This window comes from Leptinotarsa decemlineata, unplaced genomic scaffold, assembly GCF_025532065.1.
Source record: "Leptinotarsa decemlineata unplaced genomic scaffold, Ldec_3_MD MMD2_tig00000505_RagTag_RagTag, whole genome shotgun sequence".
Classification (NCBI taxonomy): domain Eukaryota; kingdom Metazoa; phylum Arthropoda; class Insecta; order Coleoptera; family Chrysomelidae; genus Leptinotarsa; species Leptinotarsa decemlineata.
The window spans coordinates 9879136-9905088 of NW_027412549.1; the positions used below are offsets into that span (position 1 = coordinate 9879136).

General features: G+C 34.0%; 1 protein-coding gene and 1 long non-coding RNA gene across 10 annotated transcripts in view; both read left to right on the forward strand.

Annotated features, from left to right (window-relative positions):
* The window catches only part of LOC111507988 (uncharacterized), a 97384-nt gene that overhangs the window by 15558 nt on the left and 55873 nt on the right, over nucleotides 1–25953 (forward strand). For 7 of the 9 annotated variants that reach the window (XR_012465160.1, XM_074173916.1, XM_074173914.1 and 4 more), the window contains 2 exons: nucleotides 4054–4272; nucleotides 20500–20724. Coding sequence is in view for 8 of the 9 variants with exons in the window: in XM_074173916.1 (XP_074030017.1) it covers nucleotides 4054–4272; nucleotides 20500–20724 (444 nt within the window). In the remaining variant the exon portion in view is untranslated. The remainder of the gene's footprint in view (nucleotides 1–4053; nucleotides 4273–20499; nucleotides 20725–25953) is intronic. The other 2 variants (XM_074173912.1, XM_074173917.1) reach the window with 2 other exon arrangements.
* Nucleotides 420–1496, forward strand: LOC141481768 (uncharacterized). The gene is made up of 2 exons (XR_012465161.1): nucleotides 420–1114; nucleotides 1299–1496. It is a non-coding gene; the product is annotated as an uncharacterized lncRNA (long non-coding RNA).

The window sequence follows — 25953 nt, forward strand, 5'->3', positions numbered from 1 at the left end:
AAAGAAAAAGCCCACCTGAAATAGCTACTTTCATATAAATATTGAATTACTCGAAAAAAAAACATTCTTTCGAAACGAATACTTTTATATGAACACTGAACTATACAAAAACACGTTTCCCTACTCAGTTTGTATTACAAACATTCGTTATGGAATTGAATCAGTTATCATTCACAGGATTTCTACACAGTATATTGAAAGAAAGGTAAAAATTTCACTTACATGTAACACTGTTATCCTCACTGGTATACATCGATGAGTATACACGAAATGAGTTTGATCTACTTATGTCATCGACGACATCGTAATGACATTCATTCACGAATTTGGCAGGGATTCAATCAATCAGGACTATCTAAAAAGATTAGATGAATTGAAAATAGATATGATGTTAGAGCTTTTCACGAAACAACGATACAATTATATTGGTGATACATATTGGTGATCAACGGGATAAAAATTTCCAAAACACGTTTTGAAATCAGATTAATGGAACAACAAGACGAGCATGATTGCCAGTGTACCCCACTTTGAAGAGAAATAAACTCAAAAAATCAACGTAAATTCTTATATCTGGAGAGAAGTGTATTCCAAAGTGTATTCCAATAAATGGATCGTATTTGACTACCAGTCATGGAAAACAACACTTTGTACTACATCGTATGTTTCACAAGTCAATCAATCACCCAAATTGCCTGTGAGTGGAAAAGCATACGTCCTTTTTTATGAAAAAGGGGAAAAGAGTTAGCACCTTTGAGATACCTGGGACGATGTTTTTATTAGCGTTTCAAAAAGTTATTTTTGATCTGTTTGTTTTGATGTCATATATTCATTCATGTGAATTTTGAGATGATTTCACCTACATTTTCGAAAGTGTGTTGCTGGGTAATTAAATATAAGTGAAAACGTGAGAAATGTCATGACACGTCTCAATTCCATCAAATAATTATTTTGACACATCAACAACATCGACACATTCCACATTCAAAAATTCATTTGACATCTGTTGATGAAATTTACATATAAAGGGAATCAGCGAAGAAAAATCTGCTAACTTACTTAGATTTTTCCAATTCTAAAGACGGAGGGAGATTTTAGCCTTCCAAACATTGAGGTAAGTATCTGTATAATTCCTTAAAACTTTTATGATAGGCAAAGTTATTGAATACAAGTTACTTATGAATAGAATATTTTTATTTGTGGAAAATACTTCGAGTTTATATAGTAACAGTGTGTATACAAATTTGATATTTCTACATGCGTATAAAGTTCTCTATTATAATTTTTATATTTTTCAGATTGTGGAAATTAAAATACTCGAGAAAGTGAGAAAGTGGAGAATATATTAAATAATGGAAACAAAAGGTAGACATTTTTAAAGGGACTCGTCAAAGATATATTGAAATATCCTATAAGAATGGGTGAATTTTACTGACTGTACAGATGAATTTTCTCCAGAATTGTACAAGCTATAATAAATATGTTGAAAATTGTAAGGACGAAAAATATTTTTCAATTCGAAAAATATGAAATTTATATTATCAGACTCTCAAACGAATCTTTAAATGACATTTCGTCGTTGAGAATCAACCCAAAACCAATTATGCTTTTTTGCACAACAAAGAGGTTGTTATTCCTCAAAAAATAATCCATATTTCAAATAACATATATCGTAATAGTCTAGGGATATTTTTATAATATACAAAATTATTAAAAATGAATGTATGAGTTCGTTCAATTTCAATTGAATTGATACAGTTGTTCGCCCTGTAGATTTTTGTGAGTTGAACAGAACCCTAAAAGAGATAATGAATAGTTTGTCGAGTTTTTTTACGAAAGAGTTATGTGCAATAGTTTTTGAAACGCAATTATCAATCTGGAATTGATATAACTGGAGTTTTTCCCAACACCAAACCGTTACTTCAACACCTCGCCACGTGTTTCGATCACCAAGTGATCATCTTCAAGATGAAGATCAAACTGTTTGATCTTTCTCTTGAAGATGATCACTTGGTGATCGAAACACGTGTCGAGGTGTTGGAATAACTGTTTGAAGTTGGGAAAAAACTTCAGTTATATTAATTACTACACCAACGGTTCAAAACAGTGCAATCCAAATCTGAAGTTGTCGAATTTTTTCATGCTATACAGTTTTTGTTTAGCAAATGCTTTAAAACTATTGTGTTTCATCATGGAACTTCATTATTTAACTTTGAATGGGATCAAAAGGGCTGTAGGGCTTCTGGAAGGTGCCATGCGGCATACTGAGAGAGAGTCTCCCAAAGTCTCATAAATCAATTGTGGCAGCGTTTTCGTAGAAATCAATCCTGGTCGAATAACATCCAGGACATACACGCGTTACATCTGAATTTGATCGCACCAGATAACCGTAGGCCAACTCCACGAAGTCAATATCCACAGTCGGATGCCATTCAGATATTCACCTTTGTCCAGAGGCGCTACAAGAGTGGTATCAAGAATATCAAAACTGAATGTAAATGATTCAGACGACGAATCCAGAATCTCTTCAAATATGAGTGTAGAGACGATTTGGAAATGTGGATTGCTGTAAAAATGTTCAGAAGATCCACACATATAGAAGTAGTAGTGATGCAGTAATAGTATTGAACTAAATGATAATCGGTGGCAGAACCGACTTCGTTTTTCCGAATCCCTTCATTGGAGCTCACGCCATTATTCAACCTATCGTTCGTCCATTTGCTGGTGCTGTTGGTTGAAACTTCCACCTCATACATGATTCTGCTCATCCACATGTCGCTCGGCTGGTGGTAGATTCGCTCGCCAACGAATGAATTGATGTATTACCACGACTAGTACAATTCCCCGACCTGAATCACATCGGGCATGTATTGGCTATACATACATGGAAGAATGCCTTCACATATGATACCACTAGCGAACCGCCTCGGCTCTGCATGGGTGCAATGCTGATACTAATTACTGATGCTGGTAATCACAAATTTCTCTAGGGCAAAGCGAGGCTTTCGACGTGCTATTTATAGGTACGCGTCACCAGCCGGTACCGCTGCAACCGCTGGGCCTCTGCATTTTAAATCTGTAATGTCTTCGATGATATTCATTTATATTACATGATGTAAAGGGCCATATTGATATAAATTCATTGCACAATGTATTGAAAGTTCTCAATTGCATAAATCTTAATGTCGTATTGCTTGAAATCGCTTCGCAAAAAAGGAAAGGATTAAAAATGGTTTTTATGGTTTATTCCTAAGAGATAGACATATACCTAGCATCGCGAACTTTTTTGTAGACCTTTTCAAGGTGTACAATACTCTAGTACATTTTTTTATCTACCTCGTGGGGTTCAGCCAGCGCAGCGTTTCTGAAGTAAGCGCCAGAAAGGTGTTTATTCACGACATCATATTAGAAACCACTGAAATTATCAGTGGTTTCTAATATGATGGTTTCTGTCCGTGATAGAGCACTAACAGTTGAATGACATACACAATACCTCTTCTATTTCTGAATTGAAAAGCTATTACATGTATGTCATAAATGCGTATTCCACCACGGAGTTTTCAGTTCAGTTCAGAAAAATGAATACCTATTTTTCTGCATACCCAGAAACGTTATATTTAGTTCATCTTCTTATTCAAGAAACACTTCATTGAGGAATTTTCACTGAACCGTTTTCTAAAAAACGCAACATGTTACAGATTTTCATCAAATGTCCACAGAATCCATCACATATTTGTTCATCATCTGTGATCAAAAAAAAACAAATGACATTTTCTCACAAGTTTTTTGTGAATATTTTCCGTATAGAGGTATAAAAACATATGGTGAGGGACATTTTAGTATTTTGTTTTATATTCTGGTGATCAAATTATCCAGAAGAACAATTTGTTCAGGCCAGTCTCAATTCATTGTGAAATATTGCAGTCTGACCAATTCCTCTGATGCCGTATCGGTATAATTTATGCAATAGTGTGATTAAGGCAATCGAAGATAATGCTTCTTTTTCTCAATGAAAGTAAATTAAAAATTTAAAACAATGAATATTACTTTCAGAAGGAAGCAAAAAATTTATCATCACCCGTAAATGACATGAAATCACTTTTGGGAGTTAATACTCACAAGATTATAACATCACCATTGGTCGATCAAAAACCAGTTCCGTTACCAACAAGAGGAAGGATTAGCTCTATCGATTCAATGAATTGCCGAAGGAAGGAATTCAGTGGAAATGAAAATAAAAACAATACTGAACTAATCACTAGTGGACAAATGGTATTGTAATATTTGAATAATATAATTTTTTTTTACTCCCTGTGAGACTTTGGCTAAACATTTTCACAAAAACGCAACACGTGTTTCGCTATACAATAGCTTCTTCAGGTATGTCATCACACGCCCCATACGTAAAGACACACCTAGTCATTATATAGGGAAACATCTGTTACGTTTTTGTGAAACTGTTTGGCATAAATTTCACAATAAAATACATTTTTTATTTTCAGCAAGTATCGGTCGATTCCATCACATATTTATCGTGATTTCAGAAATTTCGATCCACATTAATTCGAAAATCACTTGCTTCACATAGATTTTTCAGAGATATTCCGTACTGATAATATTGAGAAGAGAGTGAATTTGTTCATTGAGATTATATTAAATTTGTTTGATAACCATGCTCCGATGTGAAACGCTAGAGTCACTAAAAAAATGGCACCTTGACTCACAAATACGCGATAATGCATATAATAGATTAAAAAAATCTCGAGAGCAGCGCCATTGGGAATATTATAAAGCTTTGCGTAACGGGGTAAACTATGCAATCAAACGTGAAAAAAAAAGCATATATTCAATTCCAACTCACCCACGTTAGCAGTAACATATGGAAGGAACTGCAAAATCTGAAAATTATTACTAGTAGTAAGAGGTCTCTCATTCCGGACAGTTTAACTGGTGATCTCAATGTACTGAACAGTAACTTTATCTCTGGTACAGGTTCGAATATCCCTGACAAACATACCGTCAAATATTTCTCCAATAAAACTTTTGAGGATATTAGACAGTTCTCGTTCTCTCCTATTGATGAATTGAAGGTTCAAGAAAAGTTACTTTCTATCAAATTCACGGCCTCTGGCCCAGACAAAATATCCTCAACGATTATCCTGTATTGCTGTCCTCTGATTTTGCCATGCATCGTTCACATTTTTAACTTCTGCCTAATTAATTCTGTTTTTTCTTCTGTTTGGAAACAATCAAATATTATCCCATTGCCGAAAAAACATGGCGTTACAAGCATGAATGATCTAAGGCTTATAGGCATACTCTGAACCCTGTCAAAAGCTCTTGAAAAAATAATTGACGAACAGATTCGAGAGCACGTCCTGATGCACAATGTTTTTCCACACCACCAGTCAGGTTTCCGTCCAAATCATAGCTGCGCCACTGCTCTCCTCAAAGTGACGGATGACATATTCTCATATATAGATGCGAAGAAGATTTTTCTTCTCGTACTTGATTACTCAAAAGCTTTCGACAGGATTAATCATGAATTGTTGTTGGCTATTCTACACTATATAGGCTTTTCTCCATCATAGCAGCAACTTATTGCTGATTATCTCAATAAACGTACACAAAGAGTTATACTGAACTCTACATCATCAGACTCGATCGAAACCTTGTGTGGTGTACCTCAGGGATCAATATTAGGACCGCTACTCTTCACTATTTAGACCTCTCAATTCTGTGAACATTTGAAACATGTGACATCACATTCATATGCAGATGACACGCAACTGTACCTCGCTTTTGATGAAAAAGATATTTTTGCTGCCTGGACTGAAGTTAACGAGGATCACTGGTCCCTTCACGTGGTTGCGTGCAAGAGCGCTATTCGATCGTTCTCATAAGGTAGAAGAGCGAACGATGCCATTTGCTACTCATTAATAAATAACCTTGTTCTCTGTTACTGCTGTTTGTGTAGCAATAAGAACATTTATTATTATTATCATTATATTTTTTCAACATCGTACCTTCCAAGTCATAGCTGAAAGCATGGGTGTTCTTCAAAAATTTCATAAGTTGTTCATGACATGTACTGAAAAAACACTTCGTTATGAGGTTTACACTAAATTCAAAGACAATCTACGTGATTTTGAAAAGATGTACATCTCAAAAAGCTGAATTTAGAAAGAGCCTTCTTGTTCACTTCAATAAATGGTAGGTTAGGTTTCCCTGAAGACAAGATGTTGATGAATGAAAAGTCGGGAATATATAAAATAGGCTGTCAATATTGTGACAAAAAGTATTTAGGTCAGGCTAAGGAAGCCATTGAAACTGGTTTGATAGAACACACAGTATGTACCCGATTTTGAAGACCATAAAAATCTTGTGTCGCTCAAGGCACATTGGAAAACGGGCATGGAGAAAATGAAAACTGTCTGGAATTCTTGAGATCGTTACATGGCAATAGATTTTCAGATGCTTTAGAAACTATGGAAGTAGCAAAGTGAGCCATGAAAAATATAAGCTGTGACATAGATCTCATTTCAAACATCGCATCGTTTGTTCATCTCCATATGAATCACTTCATTGAAATCAGCAGGAAGTTTCACGAGAAAATTTACCGCAAAATTTCACTTCAAATTATTGATGTGTATCGAGAAATGAAAGTATATCATGTTTTCTTGTATTAGTTTGGACTTCCATTGTCTAATGTGATTGAACTATGATTCGAAATATATGAAGGAACAAATAAAATTATAATGAGTATCAATCATATCAGAGAATGAAACCAGAAATGAAAATAAAATGAAACAAATGAAATAATCAAGATACAAAATGAAAATTACCATATAGTAGAAAGAAAAAAAAAGTAGGCAAAAAATTGAAAAAAAAAGATTTCAAATCAAATTTATTCGAGTGCTTTGACCTATTTCCTCTTCCCACTATTCGCTACACCGGTTTAGCGAAAGTTGATCTTTTGGCATTTTTGGTCTAATCAACAAGTTGAAAAACATAGAGATTAAGGTCCTAAAAATATGAGCGATAGCTCATTCGATTCGAAATCATGTTGCTGAAGGATTTTGGTGCATATAAAAAATTGCAATTGTTATTAACAAAATAAGATTAAAAAAAATGGTAATTAGTTTTTCGTTAACAACTGCAAAAATATTAATATTTAAGCAATTTTGAAAAAAGCTCGTTAAATAGGAGGAAATTTCCGATAAAGAAGTCTGGACTGCCGAAACTCTATCTCCATTATTTATAATTTTAATTTGACGTTGAATATAGGGTTCCGCGCGGCTGTTACGGCATGCCCGCGCTGCCGCTAAAGAGAGTTTAAAAAAAGAGATGATTTTGTTATGAAATGTCATTTTAAAAGTTAGAAAAAGTTCTAGTATCTTCTTAACACTTGAATGAATCGAGTCCGTAGAAAAAATAGTTCTATCACCATTTTTCAAAAAGTTGTTCAATTGTTAACTGAGAAATTTTTTCCCAATCACCGTTGGCATAAATAATTGGATGAAAGGTATAAATAATTCATAGTTCAAATACAATAACGGCAGTTTCGTCTGTGAACATTGCCGTTGAAAAAAATGGGCATTTGTCACTAAAACAAATATTGTGTAGATAGGTAGGTTGGTAGGTTTCCGTTATGATTTCGCAGAATTCTGTTCTTCGATCAAGGTCATCTTCAGTTAATTGGTGTACCATTTTAATTTTGTATGGATAATACCTATTCCTCTCCAAAAGTCTCCACACAGTAGAAGGAGACAACTCACAAATATTCGCGACAGAATAAGTAGACTGTTCAGGATTTACTAGCATCTCAGCAATTATTTGCACTTGGTGTTCTTCCGGAATGGACGGATGACCTGGGGGCTATTTGTTATGTACCTACACTACCGAAAGTTGTGAATTTGGATACAAATTCCCTCAAATATTCTCTATAGGGTGTCCCTGGACTTCCTCTTTTCCTCTCGGGAATGTATAGATGGGGTCAAAATATCACCAGTACTTCATATAACTTTTTTTCCTAAAATACTTCGTTACCAAGTAACGGGCCCTCGAAATTACAAAATGAAAAATGTTTTTCTTTGATAACTTTTTAAGTGAATATTCAAAATCATCCAAATTTTGGTAATTGACTAAACAAATGAATTCCTTCGATGAGCTTTCATGCAGGAGTCAGTTGTTTTGCTACAAAGTCAGGAACGGACTACCCCCGATGGTCCACACCCCAAAACTTTGAAATGACAGATATTTTTCAATATTTTTCAACAAATTAAGGTTACTTGGACAATTTCATGAATAAAAGTACTCGTATGGAAAGTCGATCGGAGCAACGAGTCTTGATAAAAATGTAGTTTCACTCGACGACATCAAACCCGCTCGTCCACCATTATTTGAAATGAATAATTATCAAAGCAGAAATAATAATGATAACGTTAATTCAACAACATTTATCCTGAGATGTCTACCATTATTCGAAAATATTAGTTTTTAAGGAAAATGGAAATGATAGGTAAAATGTTCATAACGAATTTTTATAATGCAAACACGTTTAACTAACGAAACTCAAGAGCCTCAAGAGCAAACAGAAATGAAAAATCCGCTACAGAAACTGCTCGATATGACCACCTTCTCTCTTTATACATTTTCTTAGTCTGCGAAGACACCCTCTCTGTACTTGAAATAGCATTCCAAGGTCGTTTCGTATGGCTTCACAATGTAATGTTATTCTATTCAACAATGCATCTCTTGTGTGAATAGGTGTAGCGTTAACAAGGCTTTTTAGCCTTGCCACAGAAAGAAATCCAATGGATTTAAATCCGGAGACCGCGATGGCCATGAATATGGCCCACCTCTACCAATCCATCTATTGTGAAAAATATGGTTCAGATGGTCACGCACAATCAAACTAAAATGAGGAGGAGCGCCATCATGCATGAACCACATATCTCTTCGGGTTTGCAATGGAACATGTTCCAAAAGTCCATTCAAATCGTTCTGAATGAACTCCAAATAACGTTCTCCATTCAATCGGTCCTGTAGAACGAATGGTCCTATAAGATGGTTTCCTATGATACCAGCCCAAACATTCACGTTGAATTTCCGTTGGTGTTTGGTTTGCAATATCCCATGGGGATTTTCTTCGGCCCATATATGGAGATTATGAGAGTTGATAACTCCATCTCTACTGAAACCTGCTTCATCAGTGAATAAAACTCGATTAATAAAAGTCATATCCTCTCTTTGCCTATCCATGAACCAATTGGCATATTCCAGTCGTGCTGGAAAATCTTGAGGTGTCATGGCATGTACCTTCTGGATGTGAAATGGGTGGAGCAGTTGTTCCCTAATTATTCTATGAATAGTGGACTTGGATGTATGGAACTGTTCTGATAGATTTCTGATGCTCATTGAAGGATCATCAGCGACGGCTTCCAAGATATTTTCCTCCAATACAACGGTACGTACAGTCCTAGGAGTACAGTACAGTCCTCGTTTTGGCAAAACTGTACCTACAATAATATCGAAATAAAACAACGTGCTCAAATTAATTATCAATTATTACATACCTGTCTCCCTCAAGCTGCGATCGACACGCTCGAATGTTTCTCTTGACGGTACCGTTCGATTGGGAAAATGCTCGGAATACAGACGACGAGCTTCTGCAGCATTACAAAATGCTCGTCTATAAAATACATGCATATCTGCATATTCGTTGAATGTAAACTGTTCGGCCATATAAAAAAAATTCAAAATATCCTATAGAATATTGACAATACAATGATAGTCATATGACAACGCACCACTCAACAAAACACAATCGCATTCCAGTTTCTCATTTTTTATCAAAACTTTCTAAAAGGTTTTTTTGTCAACATCTGTGAAAGAAATGGAACATAATTATTCCCTGGATATTTTTCACCTGATCATGTGCAGCCGTTTTTGTAGTTCATTCGTTTGCTTTTTATTAGTATAGTAAATATTTTTCCGATGTGCGTTTTTTCAGCTAAATTTAGATTCGTGTTGAAGAATTTCTCCCATAAAATTATAATTATCAGTGAAACTCCTCAACAGTTTAGCTGTGAAGAAGAATTCGAAACATTCGAATGTTGAGTTTCATGAGATTCAGATAACTGATCAACACGAAACGTGATTATTCCACACGTATTATGTACATACAAAATATGGAATGAATTCGATATTTCATAGTAGAGTAGCTTGTTAGTTTAAAAACACCACGAATCTACAGAACTTGATATTTCTTTTGAAAAAATATCTGCTATCACAATTGTGACTTAAACTTCCATATAGGTACTGTACTTTTTGTTTACGACTTCATTTTAGCATACTTTGTATTATTCCTGTTATAAATGTTGTTGAATTAACGTTATCATTATTATTTCTGCTTTGATAATAATTATTCATTTCAAATAATGGTGGACGAGCGGGTTTGATGTCGTCGAGTAGAACTACATTTTTATCAAGACTCGTTGCTCCGATCGACTTTCCACACGAGTACTTTTATTCATAAAATTGTCCAAGTAACCTTATTTTGTTGAAAAATATTGAAAAATATCTGTCATTTCAAAGTTTTGGGGTGTGGACCATCGGAGGTAGTCCGTTCCTGACTTTGTAGCAAAACAACTGACTCCTGCATGAAAGCTCATCGACGGAATTCATTTGTTTAGTCAATTACCAAAATTTGAATGATTTTGAATATTCACTTGAAAAGTTATCAAAGCAAAACATTTTTCATTTTGTAACTTCGAGGGCCCGTAACTTGGTTACGAAGACTTTTAGGAAAAAAAGTTATATGAAGTACTGGTGATATTTTGACCCCATCTATACATTCCCGAGAGGAAAAGAGGAAGTCCAGGGACACCCTGTATAGATAGGACGATTCGGAAAACGTTCATCGAAAATAATTTTGTTCTCAAGAAAGTTACGCATCGCACCGTAAATAAAAATCGTTTGAGTTTTTTCTTCCATTGAACGAGAATTTACCATTTTAGAGACGTGGTACATTTCTAGTAGTAAAACCGAAAACTAAATGAGAATATTCTAACTGAACAATGATGTTCATTGTCGTACTGACATTTTTTGTAATTTTTATAAACAATAAATAACTTAACGAATCTTACCGGGTTCTTGGAATTGCCATATGGCAGATGAAAAGGAATATTTCTAGAAATATCTATATTAGTGTTTTTATCTTCAGAAAATTATTAAATGTTACGCCATTTTGTAGTAGGTGAAGATATTGACTTCATATTCTAGGATTGTGAAGTATCTGTTAGGAACTTCAAAATTATGTGTCACAAGACTCCTCTTTCCGTCTTGAAAGTTCAATCTGTCAATTTCACTTTGAAATAAAGTATTCATGCTTAATTTCATTATCCCAAATTTCAATTTTTTTTTAATTGACCCGTTCAAAAAATAAAAGGGGGGGAAATAAAAGGAATGCACTGTATATCTGAAAACACTTAACGATCTTGTACTTTGGAGCTAATGAAACGCTCTTATCGCAGTTCAATCTAGTGTTTAGCATTTGTCTGCAGTACTTTGTGGAAATACAATACTTCTTCACGTGGTTTTACAACTATGGAAGATTCAGCTGCTCCACGTAACTTCGGATTCTTAGTGAAGTGTTTCACTTTTCATCATAAGAAGCGGATATGGCAGATACAACAAAAACATATTGATCAAATAAATGATCGACTGGAGTATTACTTATATGTCTACGATTTATATCAGACGTTTAGATTTCATCATTATCATATTTATCATCATCATATTTAGAGAAGTCAATCGAAACCGATTTCATTGAAGACTTTGAATACTTTTCCATTTCAAGCAGTGATTGAATACATGGAAATTTTGACTTTTTTCTAATTATATAGTAACAAATGTTGACTTACTCCATATTGAACTTTGAATTATTTCCTTCCGTTTTTATTCTTCTATTTTCAAACGACAACGACAGTGAATTTATGAAACAAGTTCATCCAGTATATTATGGAAATGAATTTATCTATATAGGAATACTCAGCTTATAAACGCATTTTCCTTTTTCTTTCAAATGCTCAAGTTCTGTTCGTTGAATATTCACCTACCTCACACTTCTAAAATCAAAATCAAAAATCTTCATTTCCGTAGACCTAGGGAAGGCATGGAAAAAGTCACATAACTCAGTACAATTACAATGAGGTCACAATCATAAAACAACATAATTTTATGACATATTATATAACATTTAGACCATAAAAGGGATACAAAAATTAAAATTTAAAATTCCAAATCAGAGTGAAAAAATTCATCAAGCGAATAAAATACCTTTTCACATAATAGTTTCCGAACTTTTTGTTTAAAGAGCTTCACACTAGTTATTTTTTTAATGGATATTGGGAGCTTGTTGTACAGTTTTATTGATATGATATGAGGTCCATTAGTCACCTTGGCTAACTTATGACTAGAAATTAAAATGTTATAGTTTTTTCTCAGGGTAAAGCCCGAAAGAAGACATGTATCATCTCTGTTCTGAAACTTGGAGCAATTTGATTTAACGTAGATTACGCAATTAAAAATATACATGCAAGTAACAGTTAATATATTCAACTTTGCAAATAGTGGTTTACAGGAATCGAGTGGTTTTTTAAAACAAATTGTTCTAATAATCTTTTTCTGGAAAAAAAAATAAGTCACTGATTCTACTGCAGTTGCCAAAACAAATAATACAGTAACTGAGAGCAGAGTGAATATACAGTGTGGTACCTTTAACTGAAAATAAATTCAGTAGAATTGTAGCAGAATGTTTCTTGCAAAATTCCTGAAACAGGTCGATTTTGTTTTCAAGAGAGATACATTTCTACATTCTAATGAACCAAATTACATGCATCCCTTACATAGGGTAGCTACCCTATGTGAGGGTCTGCACACGCCTGCACACGCCTGCTAGCGTGTGCAGGCAAACGGCCTTACAAAATGCGTGCAGTCCAAGAGTTACGTGAAGACGATGCAGATCGCAGAGTTCGGTTTTGTGAAATTATGATGCACGCTATTGATGGAAATCAGATATCACCGGAATGGCTACTTTTCTCTGATGAGGCTACATTTACTCTAAGTGGTCATGTTAACAGACAAAATTGTCGCTATTGGTCTGACGTTAACCCGCACTGGGTGAGGGAAACTCACACTCAGTACCCAGTGAAAATTAATGTTTGGGCTGGTATTATTGGTAGGCAAGTGATAGGGCCTATATTTTTCGATGACAATTTGACTGGAGAAAGATATAATAAGTTTCTTCGAAACGAACTTGTTCCGGCCTCATCTGCCCTATACCCTAGTCAGTTAGATCCAGATTTGCCTGATGAAAGGATATGGATGCAGCAAGATGGAGCACTTGTACCACATTTTTCCACATAGATGGATTGGCAGAAGAGGTGCAACTGAGTGGCCGGCACGCTCTCCTGACCTTACCCCACTAGACTTTTTCTTATGGGGATACCTCAAAACCAAAATTTATGTAACGAAACCAGAAACCATACATGAACTCCAAGAACGCATTAGTCATGAAATCCGTCAAATATCTCCAGACATTTTGAAAAATGTAAGAAATGAATTTTACCATCGGCTTGGACTATGCCAGCATGTACTTGGTGAACACTTTGAGCATCTATTAAATTAAATCTTATTTGTACCATTTTTTTTTTAACCGTTACCCTTATGTTTATTGTAAAACTAGATAGTTCACTATAATCTCCTTGATCAAATTTTAAAAATCGATTACTGTTGTTAAGGGAAATGAATTGTTTCTAAAGCACATTACAACCCAACCATTATTGCTATTTAATAATTTTCTAGGGGTAGCTACCCTGCTTAGGAGTGTACGTAATTTGATTTATTACATTGTTAAAATGTTTCTCCCTTGAAGGCAAAATCGACCTGTTTAAACATTTTCTTCAAAGCGGCGCATTTTTCATAAGACATGAGAATAATTTGAAAAATGCTAATTTTGTATGCAAATTATTAAATTGATAGTATCTCGGAAACTAATCGACGAAATTTTAAAAATCGAGCACTGCTGTTTGGAGGAATAATATGTCTTTAAAATTTAATACAAATCAACCCTCATTGCTATTTGAAAAAATTTAGGGAGTAGCTACCCTATGTAAGGGATGCATGTAATTTGGTTCATTAGAATGTAGAAATGTATCTCTCTTGAAAACAAAATCGACCTGTCTCAGGAATTTTGCAAGAAACATTCTGCTACAATTCTACTGAATTTATTCCAGTTAAAGGTACCACACTGTATGCATAATGGTAAGTTTTGAGAATTTCAATTGACACAAAATTACGCAGACTCCATATAACGAAACAATGTGTCGCTAATTTCTTCAGTATGAAATCAACATGATGATTCCAATTGAGTTGGGAATCAATAAAAACTCCTAAAAATTTTTTATAGTTTACCTGTTCAATACTTTTAATCTCAGACCTAACCAATACACTACAATAAGTTTCCTGAATTGTAATTGGTTTTGGTTTTGAGATTATTTAGAATCAAGCCATTTTAAAACAATAATTTTGCAAGTTGGATACAGCATCATTTGCTCTTATTGACAATGTTTCACATTTCGAACCACTGACAGTAAAATATGTGTCATCAGCAAATTGTATAGAGCACTGTGAATGATTGATTTTCGAAAGGTCATTAACAAATAAAATAAATAGTGTCGGCCCGAAAACACTACCTTGGGGCACACCTGTAACAACGTTTCGAGATTCAGAGAAAAATGACCCAGTCTGAAGCCTAACTTTAACAACCTCTGTACGACCAGTTATATAGGTTTCAATCCATTTCAGACTTGGACCACGGACGCCCATGTCAAACAGTTTATCAAGAAGAAGACCATGATGTATGGTATCAAACGCTCGTATCAAGTCGAAAAGAACACTAAGTGATTTTTCACCGTTGTCAAAGTTTGATAATACATGATTATGTAGAGAAAGGATGGCATCCTGGGTTGACAAGCCCACTCGAAACCCATATTGGTTGTCAGATACGATATTGTATTTATTTAAAAAGGACACAAGTCTGTTTTGATATGATTTTTCAAATATATATTCAAATAAATGGAGATAGTGAAGCAATACCTCTGTAGTTCAACATTACATGCTTATCGCTTTTTTTATAGACTGGGACGACCATTGCTTGCTTAAGCCGGGAAGGAAAAATACCTTCAGGGAAAGATAAATTGATTAGATAAATCAGAGGTTCCATTATTTTCAAAGCAGCCTTAAATAAAACATTGCCTGGCAATTCATCAACTGGAATTTTTCGAACATGCGAATTTAATTATTTCCACGAGTACAGTTCCATCTATTGGATAGAGGAAAAGACTCTCAGTTTTTACACAACGATTTTCAATGCCATCAGGTGCAGTATTTTTTACTAATGACTCCACTGAATCGACAAAATAACCACTAAATGCTTGAGATATACCGGGACCATCGTCAACAAGTACATCATCGCCAATGTCAAAATAGCTGGGTAAACATTTAGATGAATCGTTGATAATAGTATTTTTCCTGATGATAGACCAGGCAGCTTTAGATTTTTGTTGAGCCCTGAGGAATTGATTGTTGAAGTATTGACTTTTTGAGAGAACAATTTTTTGTCTATGATTTTTTAAGAGTTGCTTATATGGACCCAACAAATGTACATTGGTTTGGCTCTCGTTCAAATTATAAATATATCTGAGTAATATACCTTCTTCAACGATATCCTTAGTAATCCATAATTTGTGTCTACTTGAATTTTGATTTTATTTAATTTTTTTGAAACTGTTCAGGAAAGGATATATCAAAAGCTTGAAGAAAAACATTATAAAAATGGGAAAATTTAGTATTGAAGTCAAATTCAGTGAAGTATAGAAAATTCCAATTTTCATCCGATAATAAATTTATGAAATGCACTCGGATGAACAATTTTTTGAGACATGATCACCACTAACTACAGAGTTTCTCTCTGGATTCAATTTTTGAATGGATTTTAGAAAACTTTGTAAAATTTTATTTTCACCGAAAGTATCGGGAAGAATTTTAGTCACAATTAGATCAATTATCTCACTTTTCATCAGCTTATTTAGCTCTGTTGATAACACAACCTGCTCAGTCGACGACATGTCGACGACTTTGATATCAAATGGACATATTTCTAGGTTCCAGGGTTCACACTTCGGTTCCTTGACCTCAAGGAAATTCTTGAAAAAATTGTATCGGTTCATTATTATCATTTTTACGAAAACTATTTTGAGTTTCAATAATTGTGAATGAAAGAATGAATGAGAAAAAAAAACAATTTCAAAATTTCATACAAATAAACTCAAATGAAATAAATTCACCAAAAATGAAAGCTGGTATCAGTCCTGCGGAACTCGACTTCGAATATTTCATGAAATTTACCAAAAATTATTTTTCAATCATATGCTACTATTTCTATTGTGATTTTTCAGATACTACATACTTTTAAATCATTCAAATATCTGTTTTTCTGTAGAGCTATAGAGTTGCATTTATTTTCACATCGAAAAACCAAAACAAACATGAACACACTCTTAATTCCAATGTGGACCCAGACGTTTCTCTGATATTTTATTCATCTCCATCATTTTTTACTTTCTGAAATCCGTTTGACTTAGCTATTATTTGTAAGTTTTTTATTCACTGCAGCCTTATTGGCTGACTAAGTTTTTTTGATCCTGGCATTCCGTTTTCTATATTTTTCCGCTGCATTGCCTGTGAACTAAATTATTTTTATTTATGAATGACCTCTAAATGAATTGTGTTCATTTAGTTGTCATGTCATAATGCGCTCATTTAATTTTTTTCATTTCATGAATTAAATTCTCACGTGGGGTGGAGACTTGTGATGAACAAATAGTTTTCATGAGAGAAACGGAAAGACTTCAGAAATTAAATTGTTTTTGTTGCGAGGAACATTTTGATGTTAATATACCTCAGTTATTTCATAGTGATGATAATAAAATTGGAATAATTAGGCTTCGGAAACGCTTTTGATCACCAAATTCAATGAAGAACTCTGTCTCTATTCTCATCGAAATATTTCTCAAACATACATCCATCTTTGGTGAATTGATTGTGTCTCTCTCATTTCCAGGACTGAACACATCTTTGTTCAAACCTCAAATCTTGAACACTAGCTTACGACAAACGAACAGATTCAACGTCGCGTTTGCTGATAACAGTTAATGCTCTCAATTAATTTTTGTCATTTCATTCGGTATCGGTTGAATTGTGACAAAATTGCGTATTTCAGAGACCTATTCAATGATGTAAAAAAATCGATTATAGCTCTTTGTTTCTGGAGATATACAGGAAAAACCAAAAAATCCCAAATTATTTTTTCACCTATATCTTCTTTATTCGCAGAAATATTGAAAATCCGTTCATATTTTGCTATTAGCACTTGATGTGGGCTATCAGAATATGTCCATGAATTTTTTATACAGGGTGTCATCTGACTTGGGACACCCTCATCTTCGAAGTTTTAAATAAGGACCTTTATTTTTTGTTGTATTTTTTGTTTCGCCAACGTTCACTTCATATTGAGAAATTAAATTAAATTTCATATTTTGGGATGTTTGGGTAATATTTGATTATAATTGTGCAATAGCAATTTTCACGTCTCCATATGTACCGTAGTTTTTCGAGAGTTTTTTTATTTTAATTTTTAGGTACCTATTCATATTTTTTCCATTGCTCTGAGCGTTTTCTACAATGAACTTCGAATAAGAAAACCTCTTATATCTACATAAAAAATATATCAAATGTATTTTGAAAAGAAAAATGAAAATTTCTGTTTTTTACCACTTTTATTTGTAACTAACGTTACTGCAGTTTCGTTCTATATGGACATTCTCAAATAGAATAGAAATTTTCATTTCTCTTTCCATTCTGATCTCCTACTACGTAGTAACGGCTACATCCATCAATTCATTTAATGTATTTTAATAGGCAGAAAAAGAAATGATAGCAATAATACCATCCGAAACGAAAACTATAATTGTAATAAAAATTGAAATGAAGTAATTTATATACACAAAAAATTAATGGCGCAATAAATGGATGAACTCCAATTCGAGACATTTTTGAACACGGTTGTTCATATTATTTACTGCCCTTAATACACTTATTTGCTGCATTGTTGCGAAATCATTCAAAATGCTCAATCTCGAGTCTTCCACATTTTCCATCTCTCTGCCAACGTAAATCCTATTTTTCAATTACCCCTATAGAAAATAGGCCAAAATAGTAAGATCTGGTGATCTTGCAGGTCATCTTATTGGCCCAATATTTGTTTCGAAATGAAAGGACTTCAATTCGAAGATTTATTGTGCCAATAATTTTTTTTTTGTATATAAATTACTTCATTTCAATTTTCATTACAATTATAGTGTTCGTTTCGGATGTTATTATTGCTATCATTTCTTTTTCTGCTCATCAAAACACATATCATGTATTTTTGTTGTAGATATGTTTCAGATAATCATAAAAGGTTTTCTTATTCGAAGTTCATTGTAGAATATGCTCAGAGCAATGGAAAGAATATGAATAAGTATCTAAAAACGAAAAAAAAACTCTCTAAAAACTCTACGGTACAAAGGGAGACGTGATAGTTCCTATCGTGTTTTTATTTAACTCAGTCAACCAATTTCCAGGGCCGTAATTTGAAAGGGAATAATTCACTTAATTATAATCAAATATTACGGAAACATCCCGGAATATAAAATTTAATTTAATTTCTCAGTATGAAGTGAACATCTACGATCCAAAAACTATAACAAAAAATATAGGTCCGTATTTGAAAATTCAAAGATGGGGGTGGCCCAAATCAGATAACACCCTATATAAAAGATTCATGGTCATATTCTGAAAGTCCACATCAAGTGCCAATAGCAAAATGTTGACAGATTTTCAAAATGTCTGCGAATAAAGATGATATAGACAAAAAAGTAATTTGGGATTTTATGGTTTTTCCTATATATCACCATAACCAAAAGAGCTACATTCGATTTTTCACATTATTGAATAGATCTCTGGAATACGCAACTTTAACCGACACTCTATCCCTTATCGTTCACGAGATCCCCATGTACAGAAACGAATTTGAATAGCCCTGTATATAGAAATTACGTAAAATTGAATATGATTTTGAATAAAGTATTTGAGAAGATGACCCAATTCTCTCCACAGTTCGAAAAATAATTTTGAACATAATTTCACTTTCAGAAGATAGACACTATTCATATAACTTTGAGATCAAATCCACCCACTTCGGTTGCGATTAACTTTAAACTCTTCTGTTGATGAGAAGTAGAAAACTACATGAGAAAAAGTAACAACTTACCAAATAACTGCTCGTGGAAAGTGTAAAATAAGTAATTTTTATTGCTATTTATTTTCTTTTCAGTTTTTTCTATTTTTTGGTCGATGCAATTTTTGCCCAAAAACTGTATTATTCCATAGTTCTCATTTCAGATACTATAATATTATTCGAGCTATTGGATTTCATTGGTCTACGAATTATTTCTACAATGATAGGAGTTGAATATGATTTCATCAAGATTTTCAGATTGATATCGTCATCTATTTGAGAGCTAAAAGTCATTCGCTCTTTAAAATTCGCTCTACTATTGGATTGCCCAAACTCAGTATAAAACGGGCACATGCAGACATAATATTCCTACATAAATTGTTGAACAACGAAATTAATTGCCCAACTCTTCTCTGTCAAGTCAATCTGCATGTTCCCCCGAGAAGGACACGTAACAACCAAACTTTCAGTCTCGACTTTCATAGGTGTAATTATGGAAAACATTTTCCTTTGTCCAGAATTCTATCGAATGATAATGGGACCTATATTGATTTTTTTCATATCTTTCAGAGCACTCTTAGATATACTCTGCGTGATTTAGATTTATAAGACTTTTTTTTTCATCACAATTTTATTTCAATTTTCTCTATGTAGGTTGATTTATTAGATATGTAGATACTAGAATTGGGGGGAAAAATTGGGGGTTACTCGTTGAATAAATAAATAAATAAATATCGTAGGAGACATTTTAGTAATTTTTTCTATATTCTGGAGATCGAATTTTCTGAAAGAACAATTCTTCCAGGCCAGTCTCAAATTACCTACACTGTAGGTTAATGGATTAACACCTATCAGAAAACAATTACTCCCCTGTATAATACCACGAAGGGCGTTGGATTATATATGGAGATATTTTAATTATTGTGAAATATTACTGTCTGACAACTCAAATATGATTTTTTCTTATTAAAAGATGTTCCTCCAATACCGTATCGGTATAATTTATTCAACAGTATAAAATGATTAACGCAAACGGAGATAATGATTCCGTTTCTCAATGGAAGTGAATTGGTAAATTTAAAACGGTGAATCAGTTTCAGAAAGAAGCAAAAAATTTATCATCACCAGTAAATGAAGTGAAATCACTTTTGGGAATTAATAGTCACAAGATTATGACATCACCATTGGTCGATCGAAAACCAGTTCCGTTACCAACAAGAGGAGGGATTAGCTCTATGGATTCAATGAATTGCCGAAGAAAGGATTTTAGTGGAAATGAAAATAAAAACAATACTGAATTGGTCACCAATGGAAAAATGGTAATGTAATATTTGAATACTATAATTCTCCTCTGTCAGAAAAACGGTTTGAGGCTCACATTGTCTTAAAATATTTTTGATATTATGCGTTATCATTCCTTTATATTTCCACGACGATTGTTGATTGTTGCCGTTTGCAAGGCTAATATCTTTAAAACAACAGTATAACTGGTCTAATGAAGAAATTGAAGCAATTGATATTTTTGACCTTCCTAATGTCAGTGTTTTTTTCAATATATGAGACCTATAGACGTATAGTATGGCGTCTACGATCCATCATATATTGCAAGATATAAAAGCAGGAAGGATTGCTAGAGAGGAACCTGAATTGACTTTGACTTTTGAAGAAAACGATTGAAAAGAATTCTCATTCTTTTCTCCATGTTCATACAAAAAATGTGAGAAACTTTCAAGAGAAAAAAAGAGAAATTGTATCCGGAATAAATTTTTCACAAAGATGTACAGATCATGCAATGGAGTTTCTTTCACACAAACTTCATATGAACATTGAATTGCCAGAAAATTATTTTTCTCATTCAGCCTAAATTCCAAACATTGCAAACAACGAAATATCTCTGGAAGTGTCGAAAACTGTTGTCTACCACTCCTTAGAAGTTTCTTGAAGACGAAACAATAATTTTTGGCATAAAGAGTGATTTTTGTATAATTCACTGTTTATATACTTGAAAATAATTGTTTCGAATGAGATTTTTTTTCAGTTCGATTTTGAAAGTAACATTTTTGTATGAAGTTTATTTGAAAGTCAAATTACTCTCTTTGGATGACGTAGCTCCTACGAATGTGAATTATCTTATTATCGTTAACAAGCTTTCGCCTCGTAACCGGTTAATGTCATTTTCGAATGAGAGTATCAGATATGAAAATGGAAGTTTTTAGAAATTGTGTGTAATAGTTGTTTGAAAATCTCTGTCTTCCGTCATCGTCGGGAGGAAGGCGGGAAAATATGAAATTGTTGACTTCAAGTGTTTTTGATTTTTTGTTACCGATATAAAAAAGAAGTTCTCATAATAAAATAGGAAGATGTTTTATTATTTCAGATTCGAACTAGCACAATGATGTTTGGATGTTTTCCGGATATCAGTATTTGATAATTTTAACCTACCCCTTTTTTGGTCCAGTAATTCGGAGGGAATGATTGAAATAAGAAACTTCAAGGAATTATTTTTTCCATCAACATCAGTTCAAGTTTGGATTCCGTATAAAAAAAACACTATTAAATAAACCTAAGTGTCAATTCTTACAGAGAATAATGGTATCTATTCGATACTATACTCAAACTATTTCATTTGTTCCGAAGATTTTTTTTTAGAAGCTATCTGATTTGTCCAATCAGTCCAAGTCTCCAGAAAACACTGCAGCCTCTTGGGCTCATTGAGTTTATTCTCTCATCTTCTCATGACACCCATTCCATCAGTCTCGTTCCTTGTACTAGTTTGTACAGGTTCCGTGTTGGATGTTCGTCATATTCTTCTGGACGTAATTTTGTACGTCCATATATTGCCTGCCTCCTGTGATTCAGTGACTCACATTCGCATAAGATGTGTAGAGCTGTTTCTATCTCTTAGTTGCATAATCTGCAGCTGAGGTCTCCGTTGTATAGTCCCATTTTATTCAGGTGTCCTCTGAGTGGACAATGACCGGTTAGTAACCCTGTAATTATTCTGAGCCGATCCCTACCACATTGAAGTAGTTCTTCGGTTCTCTTTTCGGACGGTTCCCTAATGAAGGTTCGACTGTGTTTGTTGTCAGGTACTTCTGTCCAGTACTCTGTGTGCTTCTCATTGGTCCATGTCCTAATCTGGTTTCATGTCAATGATTTTAGTACCCCCAGAGCTGGTTCAGGACCTATAAATGAACTTGATGATCCGTGTCTAGCGCATTCATCAGCTTTATCATTACCTGTGATTCCTGAATGCCCTGGCATCCAGTACAAAGTTGATTTGTTCCTGTTTGCAAGTTCATTCAATTCTTCATGGAATTCCCAGACCAGTTTTGATGTCACCTTCGGGTTTGTCAGAGCCCTTAGTGTTCCGAACGTACTTTTTGGAGGTCAAAAATGAGAAAAAATCATTCAACTTCCATTTTTGATAACAGAAATATACAACATAATCCTTGTTTCAAGATCACAAGATCTGTACAGTAATAAAATTATTTCACACAAATCCTGGAATTAATTCGGTAAAATCGGTACCTCATAGAAAGTCCAAGTTCAAAAGCAATCTTTAAAAATTCTCATCAGTAGCTTCGATTTCGAATTTCATTTTCGAATTATTTTTATATTACAAAAAGTATTCGTATTGTTTCAGACAATTCAATTCTGGATGCTGAAACCAAGAGGTACAAAACAAGCACTTTTCCAAATCACCAGAGCCGCAACACTCTTCTTGACGTACGTTTCACCAACCAAGTTGACATCTTCAGGATATGAAGAGAACTGATTGAAAATTCTAGAAATGTTCTCTATTTATATCTAATACAATTCCAGTTTCTGATATAAATCGATGTCTTGCCGATATCAGAGTAGACATTTGCGAAATATTCTCTCGTGAAAGTTCAGAGTCTTCATGCCACACTTTACTATTTTCAGACTTTCTCTGTAATTTCCGACCGTTCCCCAAGGAAATTACAGAGAAATTACGTGTTCTTTGAAGAGAGTTTCAATGACTGGCTCAGTTTGACCGATATAATTTGTATCAAGTCTCAACATAGTTTATATATCTACAACTTGTCATCCTCCGACATGTAATCTTTAGGGCTACCTAACATTTGTTGAAGTGTATCTTAGTGAATTTTAGTTCATATGGAAGGACAATGGGCTTTGCATGCATATATTTTTAAATTAATTCATTGGATGTATTCGAAAAATATCTGTTGCTTTCAGCTGTTCCTGATAACATTTTTCTCAATTCAAAAAACACTTCATTGTGAGACGTGTTTCGCTATACGTTTCTTTTCACGCCTCACACGTGAAGATACACCTGAAGAAGCTATTGTATAGAGAAATACGTGTTGCGTTTTTGTGAAACTGTTCAGTGAAAATTTCACAATAAAATTGTTAATAGATTTGCATCAATTATTGGCCGATTCCATCACACATAATCAGAAAACTGAAATTTAGGGAGAATCTTTGTGATGTCGAAAAGACGTAGATTTAAAAAATGGAACCTGAAAGGAGCCTTCAAAACTTCTTGTTCACTTCAATAAATGCGAACTATAAATGCGAACTTCAATAAATGCGAACTTTCAATGGCCTCTTAGTTTCACCGATGTATGATTCTCCGCACTCGCACGGTATCCGGTAAATGCAATTCTTGGAATCGCATTCTACGTTTGGTGGCCTGGTTTTCGTGAGGCTGCTACGGATAGTGTTCCCAAATCTGAAGCAGTTTCTGATGTTATACTTGGACCCAAAGTCTGTTATACTATAACTAGATCCTTTTCGATACCTTCCTTTGTATTACAGAGCCCGAAAGCACGATCTACTATAGTCTTGATGATTTCTCTCTTAGTCGATTGATGGTGGTTGGATTCCTGGTTTAGATACTGTCCCGTGTGAGGGTTTTTGGTATACAAATGTTTCCCATTCAGTGCCGGTCCTTTTTACCAATACGTTTAAGAATGACAATTCGTTGTGGACTTCCCTCTTCATTGTGAGAGTGAAGGACTCGCGTTGTTGATGTGCTTCAGGAAGGTGTCTAGTTCTGCATTCCCATGGTGCCATATTATGAAGGTATTGTCCACGTATCTCAACCAGACTCGAGGCTTCTTGTGTGCTCCTTCAATGGTCAGAGTTTCAAACCACTTCATATATATATATATATATGAATATATATATATATATATATATATATATATATTATATATATATATATATATATATATATATATATATATATATATATATATATATATATAATATATATATATATATGTTGCCCGGTACTGACGATGCCCAATAGGCTGAAACAGCTGTATACCGGTGGCTCTTAAATTGAAATCAATATGGGAATGATCAAAGAGTACTTATCTATTTATTTTTTGATTTTCATGGAATTATTTTCCAGCAGCTTGACTGCATTAACCTTTCTAGATTTCATATCATTTCTAGAAACATGTGGATTCGTTTTCCGATGGCATTTCAGGTTAGCTTCCCAAATTTCTGCTACCGCAGTTGTCGGTTGATTGGTCAAACCACCAACACTGACATAAAAACTTGGCAAGTTGACTTGGGTGTCACACCAATAGGTGGTTCCACTTATGTTTCGCTTGCGTTTACGCAGCTATTTTTATCAAGTACTTTCTTGGTTTTTTCTCATTTTGTCTTCAATCGAGGACCGCCTGCCCGGTACTGACGATGCCCAATAGGCTGAAACAGCTGTATACCGGTGGCTCTTAAATTGAAATCAATATGGGAATGATCAAAGAGTACTCATCTATTTATTTTTTATATATATATATATATATATATATATATATATATATATATATTGGTTATAACCGGTTGCGACCCTATTGGCAGTCCTTCATCTTGCGTAAAAAATTCAGTTGGAAATAGCAGTTTTCTGAAGTACCTCTTCGATCTTCTGTTCGTAGAGGTCAGTATTCATCAAAACAGTAGCGTTTCCCTCATCTGTAGGTAAGATCTTGATGATATTATCTCATTGTAGGCCATTCAGAGCTCTTCGTTCTTCATTGCTGATGTTAGATGTTGAAACTGGTTCTCGATCTAGCTATTCTCTGATTTTCCATCTGAATTCTTCAATCTAATCAATGAGGGAATTGGTGATTTCCACTGCAATCATCATTTCCAAAGTGAGAACAAATGTTGGTGCAATAGCGAAATTTAGACCTTTCCTCAACAAGGATTCCTCTATGTTCGTAAGCGGGCGGGAACTCATGTTAATGATGTTGGCGGCTTCATAGTTGTTCTGTTTTCGGTGTTCCAGGGATTGGAAAATCAATTTATTTCATATTAGACAATGAAAATTGGAACTAATGAAATGCACCACGAAACTTTGTCAATCGTCTGCAAACAAACATAGTAGAATCATATTAGACAAGGAAAGTCCGAACTATTAAAAGTCACCATGGAACATTGTTAACCACTTTGAGCAAATATTATGTTAAATATAAATGGAATCAATTTTCTTCATCTCCTGAAGATGTCAATTTGTATGGTGGAATGCGCGTCGAGAAGAGTATTGCAGT